This window comes from Pezoporus wallicus, unplaced genomic scaffold, assembly GCF_028554395.1.
Source record: "Pezoporus wallicus isolate ANWC-B61680 ecotype Strahan unplaced genomic scaffold, APGP_CSIRO_Pwel_v1 contig_8188, whole genome shotgun sequence".
NCBI classification, from domain to species: domain Eukaryota; kingdom Metazoa; phylum Chordata; class Aves; order Psittaciformes; family Psittacidae; genus Pezoporus; species Pezoporus wallicus.
In genome coordinates this window covers 3,052,101-3,070,413 of record NW_026640104.1, presented here as the reverse complement: position 1 = coordinate 3,070,413, position 18,313 = coordinate 3,052,101, and the positions used below count along the sequence as shown (strand labels likewise).

The window sequence follows — 18,313 nt, the reverse complement described above, 5'->3', positions numbered from 1 at the left end:
GCTGCCAATTTAAGTGGCAGGTGCCTGCCCTCCTCTTCTGGAAAATTCTGGTTAGGGCAATAGAGAGAAGGGGAAAGCAAAGAGAGATTTAATAACCCGGAGGGAGCTGTGTTTAATGTGGCAAGTTTCAACTGGGGTGTTCAGTAAGAAGCCAGCAGTTTGCTAATGGGCAGCTGTAATAACAGCCACTGTTACCAGCCCTGCTCCATCAGCCTTACTCACAGAGCTGTAATGACATCAGTTTGCTTAAAACATCCAAGTCTGGTGCCAGAGAATTTATGGCTTGTCTGGTTGCCAGGACAACTCAACGTTATGGATGTGTTATCTCTCATTTGTTGGCTTTGCTCTAATGTTGGGGTTTGGGTTGTTTTGTTGTTTTCTTTGTTGTTTGCTCCCACGGTGGCTCATGGAACTGGTATTTACTTTAGCTATTCTTAAATCACGATTAAAAAGGAGTGGGAGAGGTGCAGGTCTTCATTGCACTGCCATTTAATGTCTGCTGAGAGTGGAATGAGACCCCAGCTGAGGTTCTTCTGGTAGGTTATTGGAATAGAACTAATAGACAAATGGGGGTTTGGAGCATTTAACTGTAGGATGTTAATGCTGCCACTGTTACTAAAGATTTGGAAGGAGACAAACACTTCATTGAGAGCAGCAGTTTGAGACTGTAACCCTGTTCCAGCTGACCCTGAGCTATCCAAGGAAAAAGCAAGACAAGCTTCCTCCTTCCTAGTGTCCTGCCAGCTCACGAGAGCAGAGGCTGATGTGATCTTCCCTGCTTGTGTCTCCTTTGGCTGCTGTTGCAGATGTGTGTATCCACGCTGTCCTCCTGGAACAGCTTCACAGCATGCTCCCCTCAGGTTCCAGGTCCTTAGGATGTGCTGCTACTTCCTTGTCCCCTCCCCTCGTCTGGCAGTATGTTGTTAGAGGAAGGCTCAGAAAAGGCAGAACTCAAACAAGAAGCTAAACTCAACCCCCTACTTCCTGCTTTTGTTCAGTGCCAAAAGCACAGCAGGAACTGTTTTCCTGCAAAAGACCTGCTGTTTTGCCTTACTTTGCTGCAGACTGTTGTCTTCCTGTAGGGATGGAGTAGATCGGGAAACACTGGTTCTCCCATATTGTAAAAAGAAATCTAATGCTCCAGCAACAGGAGAGCACTGACCTGTGTGTTGTGCTAAAGGAAGTTAAATTACGGCAGACTTTTTGTAAGTGTAAAATTACTGCTGTGAAAGTGATTATTACGTTACTTGGTGCGTATTTATCCTTGTCACACACAGCTTCAGCAGCACCTCACATCTTAACATCAGTTATCACAGAGCCATGTCTCCTGTGACCTCTGCCTACAGTTATCACAACCACAGGCTCTCCTACCACACTTGTCCACGTTATTGCCCCAGGAGGTGGTTTGATCTCAAGTCTGTGGCAGGTCAGCAAAACCACATGAAAGCAGCTGTACTGGGCCAGACAAAGATCTGTTTGGCCAAATGTCATATCCCGATGGCCATCAAAACAAGACACAAGAAGAAAGTGACAACACACAAATAAATTAGTTGTCCCACTCACCAGCAGTGTGGAACTTACAACCTTCTTTTGCTGGTGTAGTGTCCATGGATTTAGTATTCCCCAATGGATTCCCTTTGATGGAAATGCCCATTCTCTTACATTCATGTCAGCTTTTAGTATCTGTAATGCCCTTTGATAAGAACTTCGAAGCTCAACTACATGTTGAGCTTTCTGCACTACCCCTAATCCACTGAATCACAGACTGGTTTAACGGACCTTAAAGCTCACCCAGTTCCAACCCCTGTTACAGGCAGGGACACCTTCCACTAGAGCAGCTTGCTCCAAGCCCCTATGTCCAACCTGGCCTTGAACACTGCCAGGGATGGGGCAGCCACAGCTTCTCTGGGCACCCTGTGCCAGTGCCTCAGCACCCTTATAGGTATTAGGAAGAAGTTTTTTACTAATCTAAATCTTCCACTCCCAGTGGCTTGCAGCCCCATGTGAAGCTGGATTATCCCCTTTACCAAGCTCATTACTTTTCACTTACCCATTTGGTGTTTCACCTGTTTTTACTTTGGTATCAAAAACTTTCTGCAGCTCTTTGCAGACAGCCCTGGTTGCCTGGCTAATTCTGATGATCACTGCACTGATCACTAAGATAATCCTTATGCCACATCTCAAAAGGCAGCTTTTCTCTTTAGATAAGCACCATCAACTTGCAAAGGTGGGATCTCTCATTGTCCACAAGGTCAGGAAGCCACAGGATTTCCCAGTGGCTTCAGTGTAAAAACAAGTTCTAAATGTCAAGAGGTTCAGGCCTCAAAACTCCTTCAAAGATATTGAGAAAGACAAGAATCCCTTTGTAACCAAGTTTGACACCTATTTCCTGAAGAGTTCTTATTGAACAAATATTATACTGCCATCAGGGTTGCTTTCTCTAGTACCACTTTAATGGCTACCTCACTCATGCCTCATCCTTGCAATGAGTGTTCCTAAATACAATGGAACCCACAGAGTAAGTATTCCAAGAACCAGCTCAACTTCACCCAAAGGACTATGCTGCAACCACCTTTACCAGCTGTGTAAAGCAGCATGTCAATAGCTGCAGCCACATCAGCAGCCACACAACCTTTTGTATTCAATAATCCTTTAATTAAGAAATCAATCACAGGAGGAAGCATCCAGATGCCGTTTGTGACAAATACCGTGTAATGCTGCTTCCTGGTACCAGTCGTGTGTGTATCTCCCTGTGGGCTGGGCCTTGCAGTATCCTTTTGCAACGTCTGCCTCTTCATAGACCACAGCCCTGTACACCAAGTCTTGTATGTATGCCACCATAAATTCATGACACAGGCGCACAGGCCGGATGAATTTGTTCATACATTCAGAATTCACTTCCACCAGAGCACACTTTCCTATATTAAGCCAATCTCTAAATTCCCCTGTTGTAGAAGAACTCTGTTTCTTCTGTAGATGAGAGAATTTCTGGCTCAAGGTCTGCTCGCTTTATCTGCAAGGTACAGAGAAAGGAAATCAACACCATTCCTGGTAAGTATATGATAAACCCTCCATACTGCATTGAACTTTGCACAGATTGTAATAGTGTGTTCAGGAGCAAGACTGGATGGGATTTGGGGTTCCAAGAGGTTTTTGGTTTGGGGCTTTTTTTCCTTCTAAGGAAGAAATATGCTTCATTTAAAATCAGCGGTACTCCTGAGATCTAAACACAGCATTACTGACATTATCTCCAGTCACTATAGAACCATTTAGGTTGGAAAAGACCTCAAAGATCATCAAGTCCAATTGTAAATATATTTGGGTGATGCGCCCAGGAGAATGAGTGCTGTGGGTTGGGCAACTGGGAAGTTCAAAGGGAACCAACCTCCAAAGCTCGGTATATAGCTTCTAAAAAGCCCCCTCATTTCTTTTCAGTTTATCCTTGTCATAAGAGATTAAGAAATCTAAAAAAAGATATTACAATGCCAGAAAGTTCAGGCAAATAAAAGAAACCACTGGAAACTGCAAGAGCCAGTCAGTGATTTTCTGAGCATACTCACACAGTGCTGGTAAGGGAGAGGAAATAAATGCAGAAAGGAATCCCAGGCTCCACTCCCACTTGGCCTTCTCCAAAGCACAAGGTTCAAGGGCTACATAGAATCCCAGACTGGTTTGTGTTAGAAGGGACCTTAAAGCTCATCCAGTTCCAACCCCTGCCATGGGCAGGGACACCTTCCACTAGAGCAGCTTGCTCCAAGCCTGTGTCCAACCTGGCCTTGAACACTGCCAGGGATGGGGCAGCCACAGCTTCTCTGGGCACCCTGTGCCAGCGCCTCAGCACCCTCCCAGGGAAGAGCTTCTGCCTAAGAGCTCATCTCAGTCTCCCCTCTGGCAGGTTAAAGCCATTCCCCTTGGCCTGTCCCTACAGGCCCTTGTCCAAAGCCCCTCTCCAGGTTTCCTGCAGCCCCTTCAGGCACTGGAGCTGCTCTAAGGTCTTCCCTTAAGGAGCCTTCTCCAGGCTGAACCAGCCCAGCTCTCTCAGCCTGTCCATTTAATGCCTGCCAAGAAAGCTGCCCTTCCCCGAGAACAATTACACTTCACAGTTCAGTAAGGCAGGTGAAGAGATGTCTGTCACATGTGAGGTGGTTTACCTCTGACAAGCTCATGCTGACTTTGCATCTACATCCTCCCTTTCTCCAGCAGGACTGAAAACAGTGCTGGAAGAGCCTTGGTTTCAATCTTTAAGACAGCTCTCCTGACCTTGCTTGCTTCAAAGTGCTGTGAAAACCTGATTTATATTTACACTTTCAATGCAGATTTGTACCACACAACACAATTTAGACCTAGAAAGCCTTGCAATCCTCTGCCTAGTGCATAGGCCTTCACAAGCAGCCGCTACTGCCCCTTTTTAAATGCACAACCACATTAACCTTATTGTTTGTTTTCTACATGGCCTCAAGACTGCTGGGTATAGTTCTGGAATGCCTGTTTAATGTAACAGTAATCCTAAATCAGTTCCTGTGACAGAACTTACCTCTCCACACGGCGGAAACATACTGAGTGAGACGGGCAGCATCCCTGTTAGTACTGATGTAATCACAAACATTCTCATTAAAGCCAAAGTACGCGGAGTCTTCACCATTTTCGCTCTGCCCAAGACATTGAGAAAGTAAATACGTCAGTTTAGGCTTGAAAAGTAACCTGACAGTGAGACAAAAAGCACTAGCTCTTATTTCAGTGGTTGAAATAGCACTGAAATGAGCAATAACCAAGGCTTAGAAATCCTAAGAATACTTCCTTACTTGATGTCCTGTGTTCTTATTCCTAACTCCTGTTCTTCCCCTTTGTTCTGTATTTAGCTGCAGCATTTGCCAAGTCTAGATTGTCAATACATGATTAAGAAAATAAGCAGCAGGATCAAAGTGACAAAAGAAGAGCTGCATTAGCACTTTAAAGCCTCTCAGTTCTGTGCCTAAGATTTTTCTTGCATTACTCTCTTTCCCCTTAGATTTAGCTCCTCTTGTTAAGTCCTACTTTGCCTTGTGCAAAAATTTATTACTCCACATCTATTCAAAGTTTTATCTTACATCAGTATTTATGTCTTCTGGTAACAGGAGTCCCTTGAGCTAAAGAAGGGGATAAGGAATTGATTTAGGCAATACCAAATGACACAACGTTGATGATCCCTACTTGTGTTATGTACAGGATATAGATGATCCCTACCAAAAGCTCAGGGCAGGCTAAGAATTCTCTCACAAAGCATACAATGAATTCTTCTTATAATACACGGTTTCTAAAGGTTGCAAGAGCAGGTTTTACAATACATGAATAAGTGTTTCCAAGCTGGGATCCAGTTTTTGTTGCAAGTTCAAGAGCCATATTTTCTCTGCAGCACTAACAGATCTAAGCTAAGTGCTGTGACCACCCTCTACACCAGACACTGGGATCCAAATCAAGTTAGGGAAGCTAGGTGCTGGAAAACAGCCTGCCAGGAGAGCACAGGCATGTTTCCTGTAAGGGAGGAGAGAGGAAATCCTTATAGCTTTACACAGCCTCCTGCAAACCCTCACCACATGGATGTGGGCATAACCAGACTCACTTAGCTAAATGAATCACAGTAGCTGAACAGAAACATCCCAGATCATCACTTGTACCAAGGCAATACTGCAGACCCAAGAACGAGTTGGCAAGTGGTAGCAGCCAGGTTGAACACCAGCAGACACCCCAACCAGGCACCCCCAGCCCTTTGGCAGCCCCTCCTACCTTTCCACAAGGTACGTAACCACGGGTGGCAGGAAAAACGTTGTCCCAAACAAGACTGCTCGTGATATCGCTGTTTCTTTAACAGCCTTGAGGGAGAGAGGAGAAGAAATGATGTTAAAGCAGTGTGTGCAGCTTCAAATACTGCATGTTTATCTGAGCACTTCTTTGTCTAATGCGAAGTTTCAAGCAACAGGATAATGGGGAATTAGAACACTTCTTAGAAGAATTCTTTCTTACGTGGAAACTAAACTCCTACAAGTGGCAAATAGTCCACTTGTGACTAAGAACTACCTTAAAGGGTAAGTGAAACTACTGATGTCGTATCAAGGTTTCCTATCATGATAGTAATTTTGCTGAGGGTTGCTCTTTTTAAGCTGTGCTGAACTTCTTCCAAATGGCTGTACCTTCTGGGCATCCTAACTAGTTCTCCCTCCAGCTCTCCATAAATCTTTACGCTCAAAGAGCTGCTTCCTCCCCTCTGGACAGCAGCATAGAAAAGGAGGGTCATTGACATCACATAAAATGTGACTCCTTCTAGTTCCTATGCCAGGCTCTACAGTGGACGCTGATGAGCAGAGCAAGGAGCAGATCCAGGGTAAGCAGCTGGAGCCCAAGGCTAAAATGCACCAGCACACTGTAGATCAGGGCACTACCCTGTGGGAGGCACAGCCTTTAAATAACATTCCCACTGGAGGAGATGCATGCGATACATACAATACAGGGCTTTTCTCTGAGGTGTCCCATCAGAAGGTCCAGAAGTCTTGTCTCCTTCCAAGATGACAAGGGAAAGCAGCAATGCCTGTGCTAGGGTCTCTGGGGCTCAAGTCTGACAATCAGTATATTGCTCAGGGGAGGCTGCTAGCCCTTGAAGACACAAGGGTTGTAGAACCTTGGTCCAGAAACCTAGCCCAAAGCCTACCCAAAGGTTCAGCACGTGACCTGGGATTCTTCATGTCAATATATCCAACCCTGTCAGCCCTCAGCACCACATTCAGCTCTCAGCAGGAACCAAAAGGCACATCAGGAGAGGCCTCCACCCTGTCACCTACCTTCTCACCAGCCTTCTGCGACACTCCTACAACCTTGCCATTTCTGTCCATCACTTTAATTCCATTGTCAAATTCTGGGCTTCTCGTCACCACCACAGTAAACGCAGTCATCAAGCCTGCAGAGTTAGAGAGGATTTGGCTTTGAAAGATCCAGAACTACCTCAGTAGCAACATTCATAAGTACATGCATTTCACACTTCCAGTTCAGCAGTTCACAACTGAATAACCTGGCAGCTTAAGAGGCTGCCCCACAAAAAGCTGCTTGGGATCTTGAGTTAGATTTTAAGGCCCCAATCCTAAAAGGTGCTTTATCATTACAGACTCGGAGCTTTCAATCACTGTCATCCAGTTCAAACCGTGAGTACTTTGTGGATGGATCTGTGTTGTTGAAAGGTTTTGTACTGGTCAGCACAGAAGAAAAGACCCAGAAGAGAACAGACTTTACTTAAAGGCTGCACCCCCGATTTAAAAGGGAGGGTGTCAGGGGAACACTGGCTCTAATATGTTCCATTATGGACTTGTGACAGACACCTGGGCAGAGAAGTGGCAATGCTTCAGCTGGATCCGAGATGAAAACGTTCCAGTCTCCTCCGGACCGAGCTTTACAAGGTGCCTGAAAAAACCCATCCCACCGTCAGTCACCGAAAACACAAACCTTGGCACTTACAAAGGTCGTATCTAATGGGAGTTAGTAATCTAGCTGGTTTCCTCCTTTCTATTTTCTAGACCTTGGTCAGCCTGGCAAACTGACCACGCTTGAAACAATAGATTTCTCTTTTTATTACTTTTGGGCAGTGCTGTTCAATAAACGCGTCAGTGTAACAGATGGCACTTTTCAAATGCTGCACTAATATTAGACAATTACCCTCAGGTTTCTCTCTGCATTTAAGGAAATGGAAGCACACTTTAACACCTACTCCAAGGGAAACAAGTCAGAAAGCTCTAATGCAGATCCTCAGAACGATCTGGGGAGCCATCTCACTTAACCTGGAACAGAGGAGATGACGTGTTTTAATTTTACCAGCTTCCCCCTAGGAAAAGCCAAAAGTGTCTTCAATGACATTAGAAAACCAGTCGATGACATCAAACAGCAAAACTCGTCCTGGTGCAATTTCACCATGTCAGTAGAGAGTTTCAGTGCTACTACCTTGCAAGGTTAGTGATATTCTGTTGTAACAACTCTCTATGCTGTCAGCAGTTTCATAGCCAGCAGCATCTGAGTAAGGAACTATGGAGTGCACACCCAGAGCTATGTTGCACTCTGGTGTCACATATGTGCCACACAATGTCATATCTATCACAGTCCTGACAGTCCTGATGGTTTCAAGTATGATGTGCAAGCCAAAGAAAAATGCATCCCTGGAGAAACAGTTGCATGTCATGCATACACAAAGGCCAGGAGAGTGCTCTGCAGCTTTACAATTGAAAACCAGCAAGATCAAGAAGTCAGTTCCACTGATCAGTGAGCATCAGCTCTCACACAGAAAGGATGGTACCCAGCAAAGGCATTCACAGAAGGAGGCTAGGAAACAGTAAGACCACTCCTCTGCAAGATATCTCTACAGTGAGATGGGGTGAGGAAATGGCCCTCAGACCAGCTGCACGAGGCACAGTTCCTCTTTACTCACCAAGCAGAGGAGCAGGTAGGACTTTTTTGATGATTAGATGTGTTAATGGACTCTTCAGCGTGTAACGATTCATGAAGATGAGAGGAAGAGCCTAATGCATGGGGAGAAAACAGGGACCTTCTATTAAAGGAAATGTGCAGCATTTCAGTGTGTGCAGCAGGTTAGGAAAATAGATCTGTGACTTAGCACGTAGTTATCATCTGTAAAAATAAATGCCTTGGTTTAACATCCCAGCAAAATGCAGATGTGCTCTGAAGGTGTTTGTAATCGCTCTTTTAGATAAGAATACAAAATATCATGATGAAAAAAAGAATTAAACATTATTATGTAGAGGACAGCAGCAGTGTGAATAATAAAGACAGAACACAATTACCTCTGACTAATATTCCCTGGGCACCCATCCAGCTGCCTTGCATCCCATACCACTCCCTCCCCCAAACAGGAAACCTGGTTTACTTGTGTATTTGTTACTGATTCCCTGTGGTTTCAGCCCGATTCTATATTCCCATAATACAGGAAAGTTTCCTTTAGGAATAAATAGCCAGTACACCAGCTAGTGCTCACAGTCTCCCTTGGAAAACAAAGGGGAAGAACTCCCACATTCACCCATGGGCATAGCTGCCTCCCCAGACCTCTGTAAGTCCTGAGCACTGCTGGCCAAACTGTTTTACCTAGTGGAAAGTGGCTGCAAGTCCCTCTAACAAAAGCAGGAATACTCATATTCTTCTGCCAGCAGGCTTATAAAAATCACTGTTTAGTGTGGAGAGTGAGAAAATGCATTGTAAGGGCAGATACACTTGCAATGAGTGTCGTATGAGGACACCAGAGCTCATTCTGACATAGCAAACTCCAGAAACCAAATACCTATTCCAGCATAGCACAGGGCTAGCTCTGTAGCCCTCAGGAAGGCTAATTTACTTGCATTCCATTCAATACAGTATTTTCATGCTTATGCTGTCTCAGATATATGAGCTCACTCTATCCAGTACAGATGCCTGCAGATTTAATCACTTGTTTAGGGACAGACAGATCACTTCCACCGTACGGCATAAAAACATCAACTCCAACCCAGTGGGTTACTCTGTGTTTGTAAACCTTGCCTATTTCCTCTCACTACCATTTCTTAAGCTTGCAGAATGAAAAGGACAGAAAAAGAAACATCAGAGGAAGATAAGCAAGGTATTGGCTGGCAGATGATCAGGAAAATTGTTATCCTGAACAGTTCTGGGGCAAGACACCAGAGTAGAGCATCAGAGCACAATGCTGAAGGATGATTTGGCAGTGTGATTGTCTCAGTGCCTACTCCTTCTCTGGAGAGCTTATTAGGAAGGCAAGCATCAAGCAAATACATACACCAATACACGCTGCATAGGAAACAGCTCCCAGGCTGAGGAAGATCTGCTTTTCTTGAATCGAGTACTCCTAAGGAGGACAGAAGAAACACATTCTGTAAGTCCATTTGTAAACCCCTTGTAAATCATGTTCAAAATGGTCTTCTACAACTAAGATGATAGCAGAAATAAAGATCAATATATACTTCAGCCTTTGGGGTTCTATTTCCATTGAAGAGGGTGAATCCCGTGGTGTACACGTGAAACAAGAACTGCAGAAACAACAGATTACAAGAAAAAATGAATTTGGGATTGAGACAGGAAGAAAAGGATAAATGTAGACAGAAAGAGGCAATTACCTGGTAAAAAAAGTTGTGCCTTGCTTGGTGCTGAAGAGATGAAGCAATAACCTAAGAGGGAAACCCCACAAGGAAAGCAGGTTTGGTGAGTCTAGGAGGTTTTGGTGAGCAGTAGTTGGCTAGAGCATGAAGACAATGGCTATGTTACTATCTGAGGCAGTGTCAAAGGCTTCAGTCAGTACCAAAAACCATTTGCCTTAATTCCAGGGTAACACACCTTTTTGCTACAGATACGAAATACTCACTTTTTCTATCCAATATAAACCACAGAAACACAATGATTAAAACACTACATGCAAGAATATTTGAGCAAGATGCTTTCTTACCCCAAATAACAAATACATTTGTACCTGCGAAGCTTAAATAGATGCAAATATAATAACTAAGGTAATAAAAATGGAATTAAGGAAGTGAATGAGAAAGGGTCAGATTGTTTTGACTAGTGGGGATATAAATACTAAATCTTACTGATCTAAGATCAAAGATTTTAGGAGTTACTTCCCAATTCCTTCTCAAATTCAGACTGTGAATAAGAACTTCAGTTTTAATAAAGCCTTTCTTGAAGCCTGACCTACCATGCTCAAAGTGTGGAGCACTCTCAAAGGGCAGAGTCAATCAAGATAAGGCAAATACTGAATAAGAGGAGGGCAGGGAATGTCCAAAGCCTTGAAGAGGACAGCAATTCATTTAATATTAGTGAATGTATTACCTTTATTATTAATACCAACACTGAATCTAACCACATCTATGAAATAGCATTAAGCTGTAAATACCAAAAAGAAGTATTTCTGTTAATCTTACTACTGTTCTTAAGGAATTTAACAGCCATTGAGAGTTTCATTATACTTTCTAGCAGTGCCATGTAAATCCATGCTGTAATCTGTGTATGGAATGACATCCCAGTATGTATACTCATAGGCCAAACCCAAACATATCTGAACAACTAAACATGCATATAATTACAGCTACAACTATTCTATGATGATGAAACAAAATGGTGCAAGTTTTGAGCACTGCAATAGGAGTTTATTCCTACATCTGTAATTTCTTGACAACACCATTTCTTCCTTGCAAACGCACAATTTACATAAGAAAAATATCCATATTTTGGGTCTGAAACACAAAACACAAGGCTCCGACTCCTTCCTACTGCAGTTCAGTAGGAGGTTAAACAGACCAACATCAGGCCGTGCTCTCAATGCTGAGTGAATTTCAGCTTGCATCAGAAGCAACCTTCATTCAAGAACAACCTCTTTGCATGCTGCTGAAAGAAAGTATCTAACAGGTTTGGACTTCCAATGAGATTCCTTAAGGGCTTGATTTCTAGGTTACTCAGCACTTCCCATAAAACAGATGTTTTAAAAAGCTTGTGCTGAACATACAAGAAGCCTTCTATTCCCTCCCTATAAACCTTGGCTTTGGAAAAATATAAGCCATGCTGTACCACTAGCATCTTTCATGATTACTCACCAATGGAAGAGATATAGGCAGGAAGGCTAAAAAGAAAGAAAACTTTATTTCAGTAAAAATAACTGCTGTGTGTGTCTTGAGTTGAAAATTCCCCTAACTTCCCCCTTCTACTTTCAGCTCTAAGTAAAACACTGCCCACAAAAAAAACACACCATCACCACAGATGTCAATTCTAACCCTTGTCTCTCATTCCACATCCCAGAAATCAGAATACCTGGTCACAGCTTGTAGCCAAAGGGAGCCCTTGTGAGCTCCACTCAACAGTATAACTGAGTGTTGAACAGAAATCAACTCTCTGTTCAAAAAGAGATAGGTGGCAACAAAAGCTGCCACAGCTATGAGTGGTTATACAAGATAATGAGTAAATAGCCTCACTATGGTTATATCTGATTAGGAACCTGTGCTGTCTTGGCCTCACCCAAGCAGACTTTGTCTGTCACCACAGCAAGTAAATTCATACAATAGCCACATCCACCAAAGGAAAACTTAGCTTATGGTAGACTGCTTTATATGGGGAGGGATTTGGGATCTCATTATGCAGTGAGATCAGAGACTGGTCAGACTAATTCCATCTAGATGAGCAGATAAACTACAGGGAAAAAATTCCTCAAGGGGATTGTAGGAATAATAAATCTTCAACAGCTATGACAATGCAACTAACAGAAGAGTCTACTTGCTTTTGTATATGGAGAATACCACTGTAGTATCACAGCATCTATTCACTATGAGCTAGTCCCCTGTGATGATTCAGTCACATACACAAAGCTTCTCTTAAGGGAACTTACCTGGAGGTCTAAACAAAACAGGAATTATATCGTCTGTATCAGGATGCACACTGGACTTAAATAAGAAAAGGAATATTAGACCACTGTTGCCATATGTGAATGAGAAAGAAAAAAACCCCAATGTAAGTATTTTGTGAACTTACCAGGCTTAGCAGGAAGGCTTGTTTTGTCTAAACAATTTGAAAATGAGGTTAGTAACCAAGCTTTGGAAGAGACTGGGTAAAATCTTCTGTGCACATTTATTATACCCTCCTTTTTTTCCCCAATAACTCACTTTAATATAGTGCTATATATGTATACACCCCTGTAATTACTTTTGTCCCTAACAACATACTCTTCAACACACTCCTTGTTGAATATAACTTACATCCTATGTGTTGTGTGACAGCACCAAAGCACACACTATGGCAGAACAGAAAGTTAGTTTTAAACCAGAAAACAATAGTTTACATATGGCTAAAAGCCCAAACACTTATGTTAAGACTTTAGCTTTTCTGGAATCACAGAAGTTTCTATTTCTCCTTTCAGGCTTTGACACACAAGGTATAAATGCCACACTGAGTCAAAAGAAAAACTCCTCCTAATGAAGCAAGGGTTCAGCACTACTTCCCAGTAACTGAATAGATTTCCCACCCAAGTACTGCTACTGCTCATTTTGTGAGATGTGCAACTAAACCAACCTGCCCTCTGTATGGTGTTACAACATCTAAGATTTAAATGAGCTTATTAAGCTCTTTGCATATTTATCATCTACCTGTATCACCCCAAGTGAGGACAGACAAGCTTAGAGCAATGATTCCTACAGGGATCCGAGAGCATCTCTTAGCTATATGATATACAACCTAGCATTCTTCAGGATGATAATACTGTGATTTGGCATTAAAGTCAGTAGTAATCCAAAGGAATTCCTGCTAGATTGATAGATTTGAAAAACATCTGTATCAGTGAGTTTTTCTTGTGCTACCACTTGTATCAGAATCTCAGTATTCTGTCTGCTACATTTTATATTAGTATCAACTACTTCAGCCATGAAGAAAAGATACCTCTATTTACTATGCACTGCACTCCAAAATACCTGAGCATTCTGTATGGGTTCATTTAGGGTCTTCCCAGTGCTTTGTATGGATAACCTGGTTCTTCTTATTTCGTCCTGTATTTGAGAAAAAACAAAACAAACAGATAAAATAACCTAGATTTCAATATTCTGGAGTGCAACAGATCCGTTACAAGACATTCTAACTGCGAACCTAGCGTGTCAAGCTAATAAAGCACCTGTCCCTCACCAGAGTAGTACAAGCAAGAACACACCTAGGCACACAACCAGCTCACAATCACAGAAACCTTTAGGTTATTCAGACTCCCTTGGTTCCTTTCTGTATCAATCCCTCAACCTGCTACACAAATGCACTGGAAATGGAAGCATATGAAAAACCTCACTGAAATCAAGAGTTAATCATCTTGTACTCAAAGTTACCCATGTGTGCTGGCAAACATAAAGATTTGCTGCCAAAGCAACCATCCAATATCACCACAGGCACTGATGGCTGTTTTAAAACTGAATTCCAAACCAGACTTTTAAAAGCGACCAGAAACAAGTCGCAACATCACAAGATGCTCCTGCATGTTCACAAACGTGTGATCAAGTTTTGGACCATACACTCTTCCTTTAAACTTGGCTTAAGCTTTTAATTATGGAAAACAGGTACACTTCAACTGTAAACTCATGTGGTTATCCACAGTCTACATAAAACTCTGCTCCTCTTGGGAGAATTGATGAGATGGTTTGACTTTTCCTCAACAGGCACATCTCTATTTGCAAGAGTGTATTTTAATTCCAGGAGGTGGGAACTAATCCCAGATCTCCAAATCCTGAATGTACTATGAAATTTTATTGTTGACATTTACATATATATACATATAATGTACATTTACTAAATTATGTGATTTGTACATGTAAATATATATAGGGCTATGCATTCATACCATATATAACTATAGAGATAGATGAATAGATAGACACAATACACTAACTCTGCAAGTGACAAGGAAATACCCCATGTGCACACATTTTGACAGTGTTCTACGGCTTTAATGGAGTTTTCCCTTAAATAAGAATAATAAAAAAATCAATCTACATTAAAAGGACATGGAACTGTTGGAGCAAGTCCAGAGGAGGCCACGAGGATGATCAGGGGACTGGAGCACCTCCCGTATGAAGACAGGTTGAGGAAGTTGGGGCTGTTCAGCCTGGAGAAGAGAAGGCTGCATGGAGACCTCAGAGCAGCCTTCCAGTATCTGAAGGGGGCCTATAGGGATGCTGGGGAGGGACTCTTCATTAGGGACTGTAGTGATAGGACAAGGGGTAATGGGTTAAAACTTAAACAGGGGAAGTTTAGATTGGATATAAGGAGGAAATTCTTTAAGGGTGGTGAGGCACTGGAATGGGTTGCCCAGGGAAGCTGTGAATGCTCCATCCATGGCAGTGTTCAAGGCCAGGTTGAACAGAGCCTTGGGTGACATGGTTTAGTGTGAAGTGTCCCTGGCCATGGCAGGGGGGTTGGAACTGAATGATCTTAAGGTCCTTTCCAACCCAAACTATTCTGTGATTCTATGATTCTATACTGACTAACCAGCCAACTCTCATACAATGTGCTTTTTCCTCTGTCACCCCTGACAAAACTATACAGAAGTGGATGGATAGAAACACACATCTTCCCCAGAATTCCCTTGTCAGAACAGTTCCTGAAATTTGGAAGCTACACATTATGGCCACCAATGTATCACACTTTCAAAAATTAGTGTTAAAATTGCAATAATCATTCTCTGGTATAAAAAGGGCCTAGTCAGCACTTGCGCTCCCTCTCAGGGGATTCATTTCAGTACAGCCACTTGGAAGAGAATCAAAGATCTTCATGAGCTTCAGACTAAGCCACACCACGAGGATGGCTGTGTGGATTAGGCAGCAGAGATTTGGGGTGTCTGGGGTGCAGCTCAGCAAACCTGTCCCCTCCAAACCTGTGACAGCTCCACATCACACTCCTCCTGCAACTGTCTGTATTCAGAAAGAGCATGTCCAGCTGCTTGTTCCACAGCTCTTGTCTTTGGGGGTGTCCTGGTTCTTAATTGGTTCTTAATTCTAATTCAAGTGCTGGCACAGCAGCCATGGTCTAAGCAGGACTGCTGAAGTGGTGTGTCTAGAAATGCCCTTTGTTTTATTTACTTATACAGAGAAATGCACACAGCTGTAATCCTATTTACTAACATAAAGACACTGACTGGTTTGTGTTGGAAGGGACCTTAAAGCTCATCCAGTTCCAACCCCTGCCACAGGCAGGGACACCTTCCACTAGAGCAGCTTGCTCCAAGCCCCTGTGTCCAACCTGGCCTTGAACACTGCCAGGGATGGGGCAGCCACAGCTTCTCTGGGCACCCTGTGCCAGCGCCTCAGCACCCTCACAGGGAAGAGCTTCTGCCTAAGAGCTCATCTCAGTCTCCCCTCTGGCAGGTTAAAGCCATTCCCCTTGGCCTGTCCCTACAGGCCCTTGTCCCAAGCCCCTCTCCAGCTTTCCTGCAGCCCCTTCAGGCACTGGAGCTGCTCTCAGGTCTCCCCTTCAGGAGCCTTCTCTTCTCCAGGCACAGGTACAAGTACCACTAACACAGCTTTTACTTTTGCCTTCACAAGCGGAAACCCACATGCATGGATCTGACTTTGGCTACATGCTCACCCAGCTAAATCTACTCACGGCGCCTGCAGGACCTGGCACAGACTTGGGTACCGTAAGTTAAAACACAGACTATATCTATTATATGTATATCTATGCATTTCCTCTTTCCTCAGAGGCCTTGCTACTACTCACGGAGGACTTGAACAGCAGCAGGGGATCCAACACGTCCGTCCATAGCAGAAGCCTCTGTAAAAAAGACTGTGGGACACACGTTGCGGTCAGACCGGGGTTTGTCCCCGGGCCGTCCCTCCCGGGCCGGGCCGCCCCGGCTGCCCCCGCCGCCGCCGACCTGCCCCTCCGCCCGCCAGAACCGCAGGTTGGCGTCCATGGAGCCGCGGCACCGGAACGGCGCTGCCGGGGAACGGTCCGGCTGCCGCACGCTCCGCCCGGGCACGGAGCCGCAGCGCTGCGGTCCTCCCGCCGCGGGTAGACCTGGTGTCCGGGCCGCCTTCCCGCCCTGAGGCCGGGCCTGAGGTGTGAGGCGGATCCCGGCTGGGGCCGTGGCCTTGCAGCCCCGGGGAGCGGGATCGCGGTTGGGAAGGGTCCGATCGGCTTTTCCCCTTCCAGCAGTGTCCGCCTGCGCCAGCCGGGACGGCAGAGAAACCCCCGCCGCGTTCGCAGTGACCGCGGTAAGAGACAGGCACAGCCAGGTACAAGCGCAGTGTGGCATTGACCTGCGGTTGTAGCTTGTTTCACAGGCGCTAACAGCTGCCCCAGCACCGCTAGGATGTAGTTTTGCATTGGTGAGCTGTGCAGGGGTTAACTTCATGTGTTCTAGGTCCAGTTCAGGTTTACTGGGAGAAGGGCACAGCCAGCAGTGGGTTTGAACAAAACGGAGCTAAAATACCAGGACTGAAAAGATGCAAGTACTGAAACACACAGCGTCACTGGGCACCACGTCAGGCGTTTTTATATCCTTGAACTTACATTGCAGTGTTGGTACCTGTTACAAAGCTTACTTTATAACACAAGCTTATGCTTCTGTTTTACCTAAGTCCTTTCCTCTGATCATAAGGGCAAATGGAAAACACAAACCCATTCAGTGTTGTGTTGATTTCATAGAATCCCAGACTGTTTCAGGTTGGAAGTGACCTTAAAGCCCATCCAATTCCAACCCCCTGCCACGGGCAGGGACACCTTCCACTAGAGCAGCTTGCTCCAAGCCCCTGTGTCCAACCTGGCCTTGAACACTGCCAGGGATGGGGCAGCCACAGCTTCTCTGGGCACCCTGTGCCAGCGCCTCAGCACCCTCACAGGGAAGAGCTTCTGCGTAAGAGCTCATCTCAGTCTCCCCTCTGGCAGGTTAAAGCCATTCCCCTTGGCCTGTCCCTACAGGCCCTTGTCCCAAGCCCCTCTCCAGCTTTCCTGCAGCCCCTTTAGGCACTGGAGCTGCTCTCAGGTCTCCCCTTCAGGAGCCTTCTCCTCTCCAGGCTGCCCCAGCCCAGCTCTCTCAGCCTGGCTCCAGAGCAGAGCTGCTCCAGCCCTCGCAGCATCTCCATGGCCTCCTCTGGCCTCACTCCAAAAGCTCCACGTCCCTCTTGTGCTGTTGCCCCAGAGCTGGATCAGGACAGCAGGGGGTTACCCCCTAGAGCACAGCAGAGGGGCAGGATCCCCTCCCTCAACTGCTGCTCATGCTCCTTTAAATGCATCCCTCCAGCGGGACACCTGCTACTCCCTAAGGGTACACACACAAAGGCAGCTGCAGTTGTTTACCACTTGCTGCAAAGGTGCAGAAGATCCAAGCTCTTCAAAACACAAATAGGAATCTAGGAAAAAAGTGAAAAAAAAGCAAAGCAACACACCCGCTGTTTGTCAACAATAAGATTTATTATTATTTCTAGAGATGTACTGCTTTCAATTTTATTGCTTACAACAGACTCAAGCAAGCAATGCTTTAAATGACAGACTTCTTGTTAAGCTCCAGTAAGTACACTATTGGGGTTCAAGTTTTTACCATCTCCCACGCAGTATCAGAGTTCTTCATGCTTGTTAATCCTCCTCTGTAGCTGCCCTGCATCTTTGACTACATGCAGGAGTAAAATGGCATTTATTTACATTCATTTCAAGTTATAGTTCATTTACACAGTTTTGTTACATTCATCTCTTCCCCTGCAAAATTCATTAAGCACATACCACGTACCAGTATTTTATTTTCTGTATTGTCCCCATTGTTTTAAACTCTTGTTACAGAATTTAGCTTTTC

General features: G+C 44.5%; 1 protein-coding gene across 1 annotated transcript; it reads right to left on the bottom strand.

Moving 5' to 3' along the window:
* Positions 1–2,633: 2,633 nt before the first annotated feature.
* On the bottom strand, positions 2,634–16,537 carry SFXN4 (sideroflexin 4). Its single transcript, XM_057417366.1, has 14 exons — positions 16,400–16,537; positions 16,243–16,308; positions 13,461–13,535; positions 12,529–12,555; positions 12,386–12,440; positions 11,601–11,626; positions 10,131–10,181; positions 9,978–10,043; positions 9,794–9,862; positions 8,441–8,531; positions 6,813–6,928; positions 5,764–5,849; positions 4,535–4,649; positions 2,634–3,013 (listed from the first exon to the last, which is right to left on the bottom strand). Exons 1-14 carry the CDS (start codon positions 16,436–16,438, stop codon positions 2,936–2,938), a joined length of 960 nt encoding a protein of 319 aa, XP_057273349.1. The 5' UTR covers positions 16,439–16,537; the 3' UTR covers positions 2,634–2,935.
* Between the last annotated feature and the right edge of the window lie 1,776 nt (positions 16,538–18,313).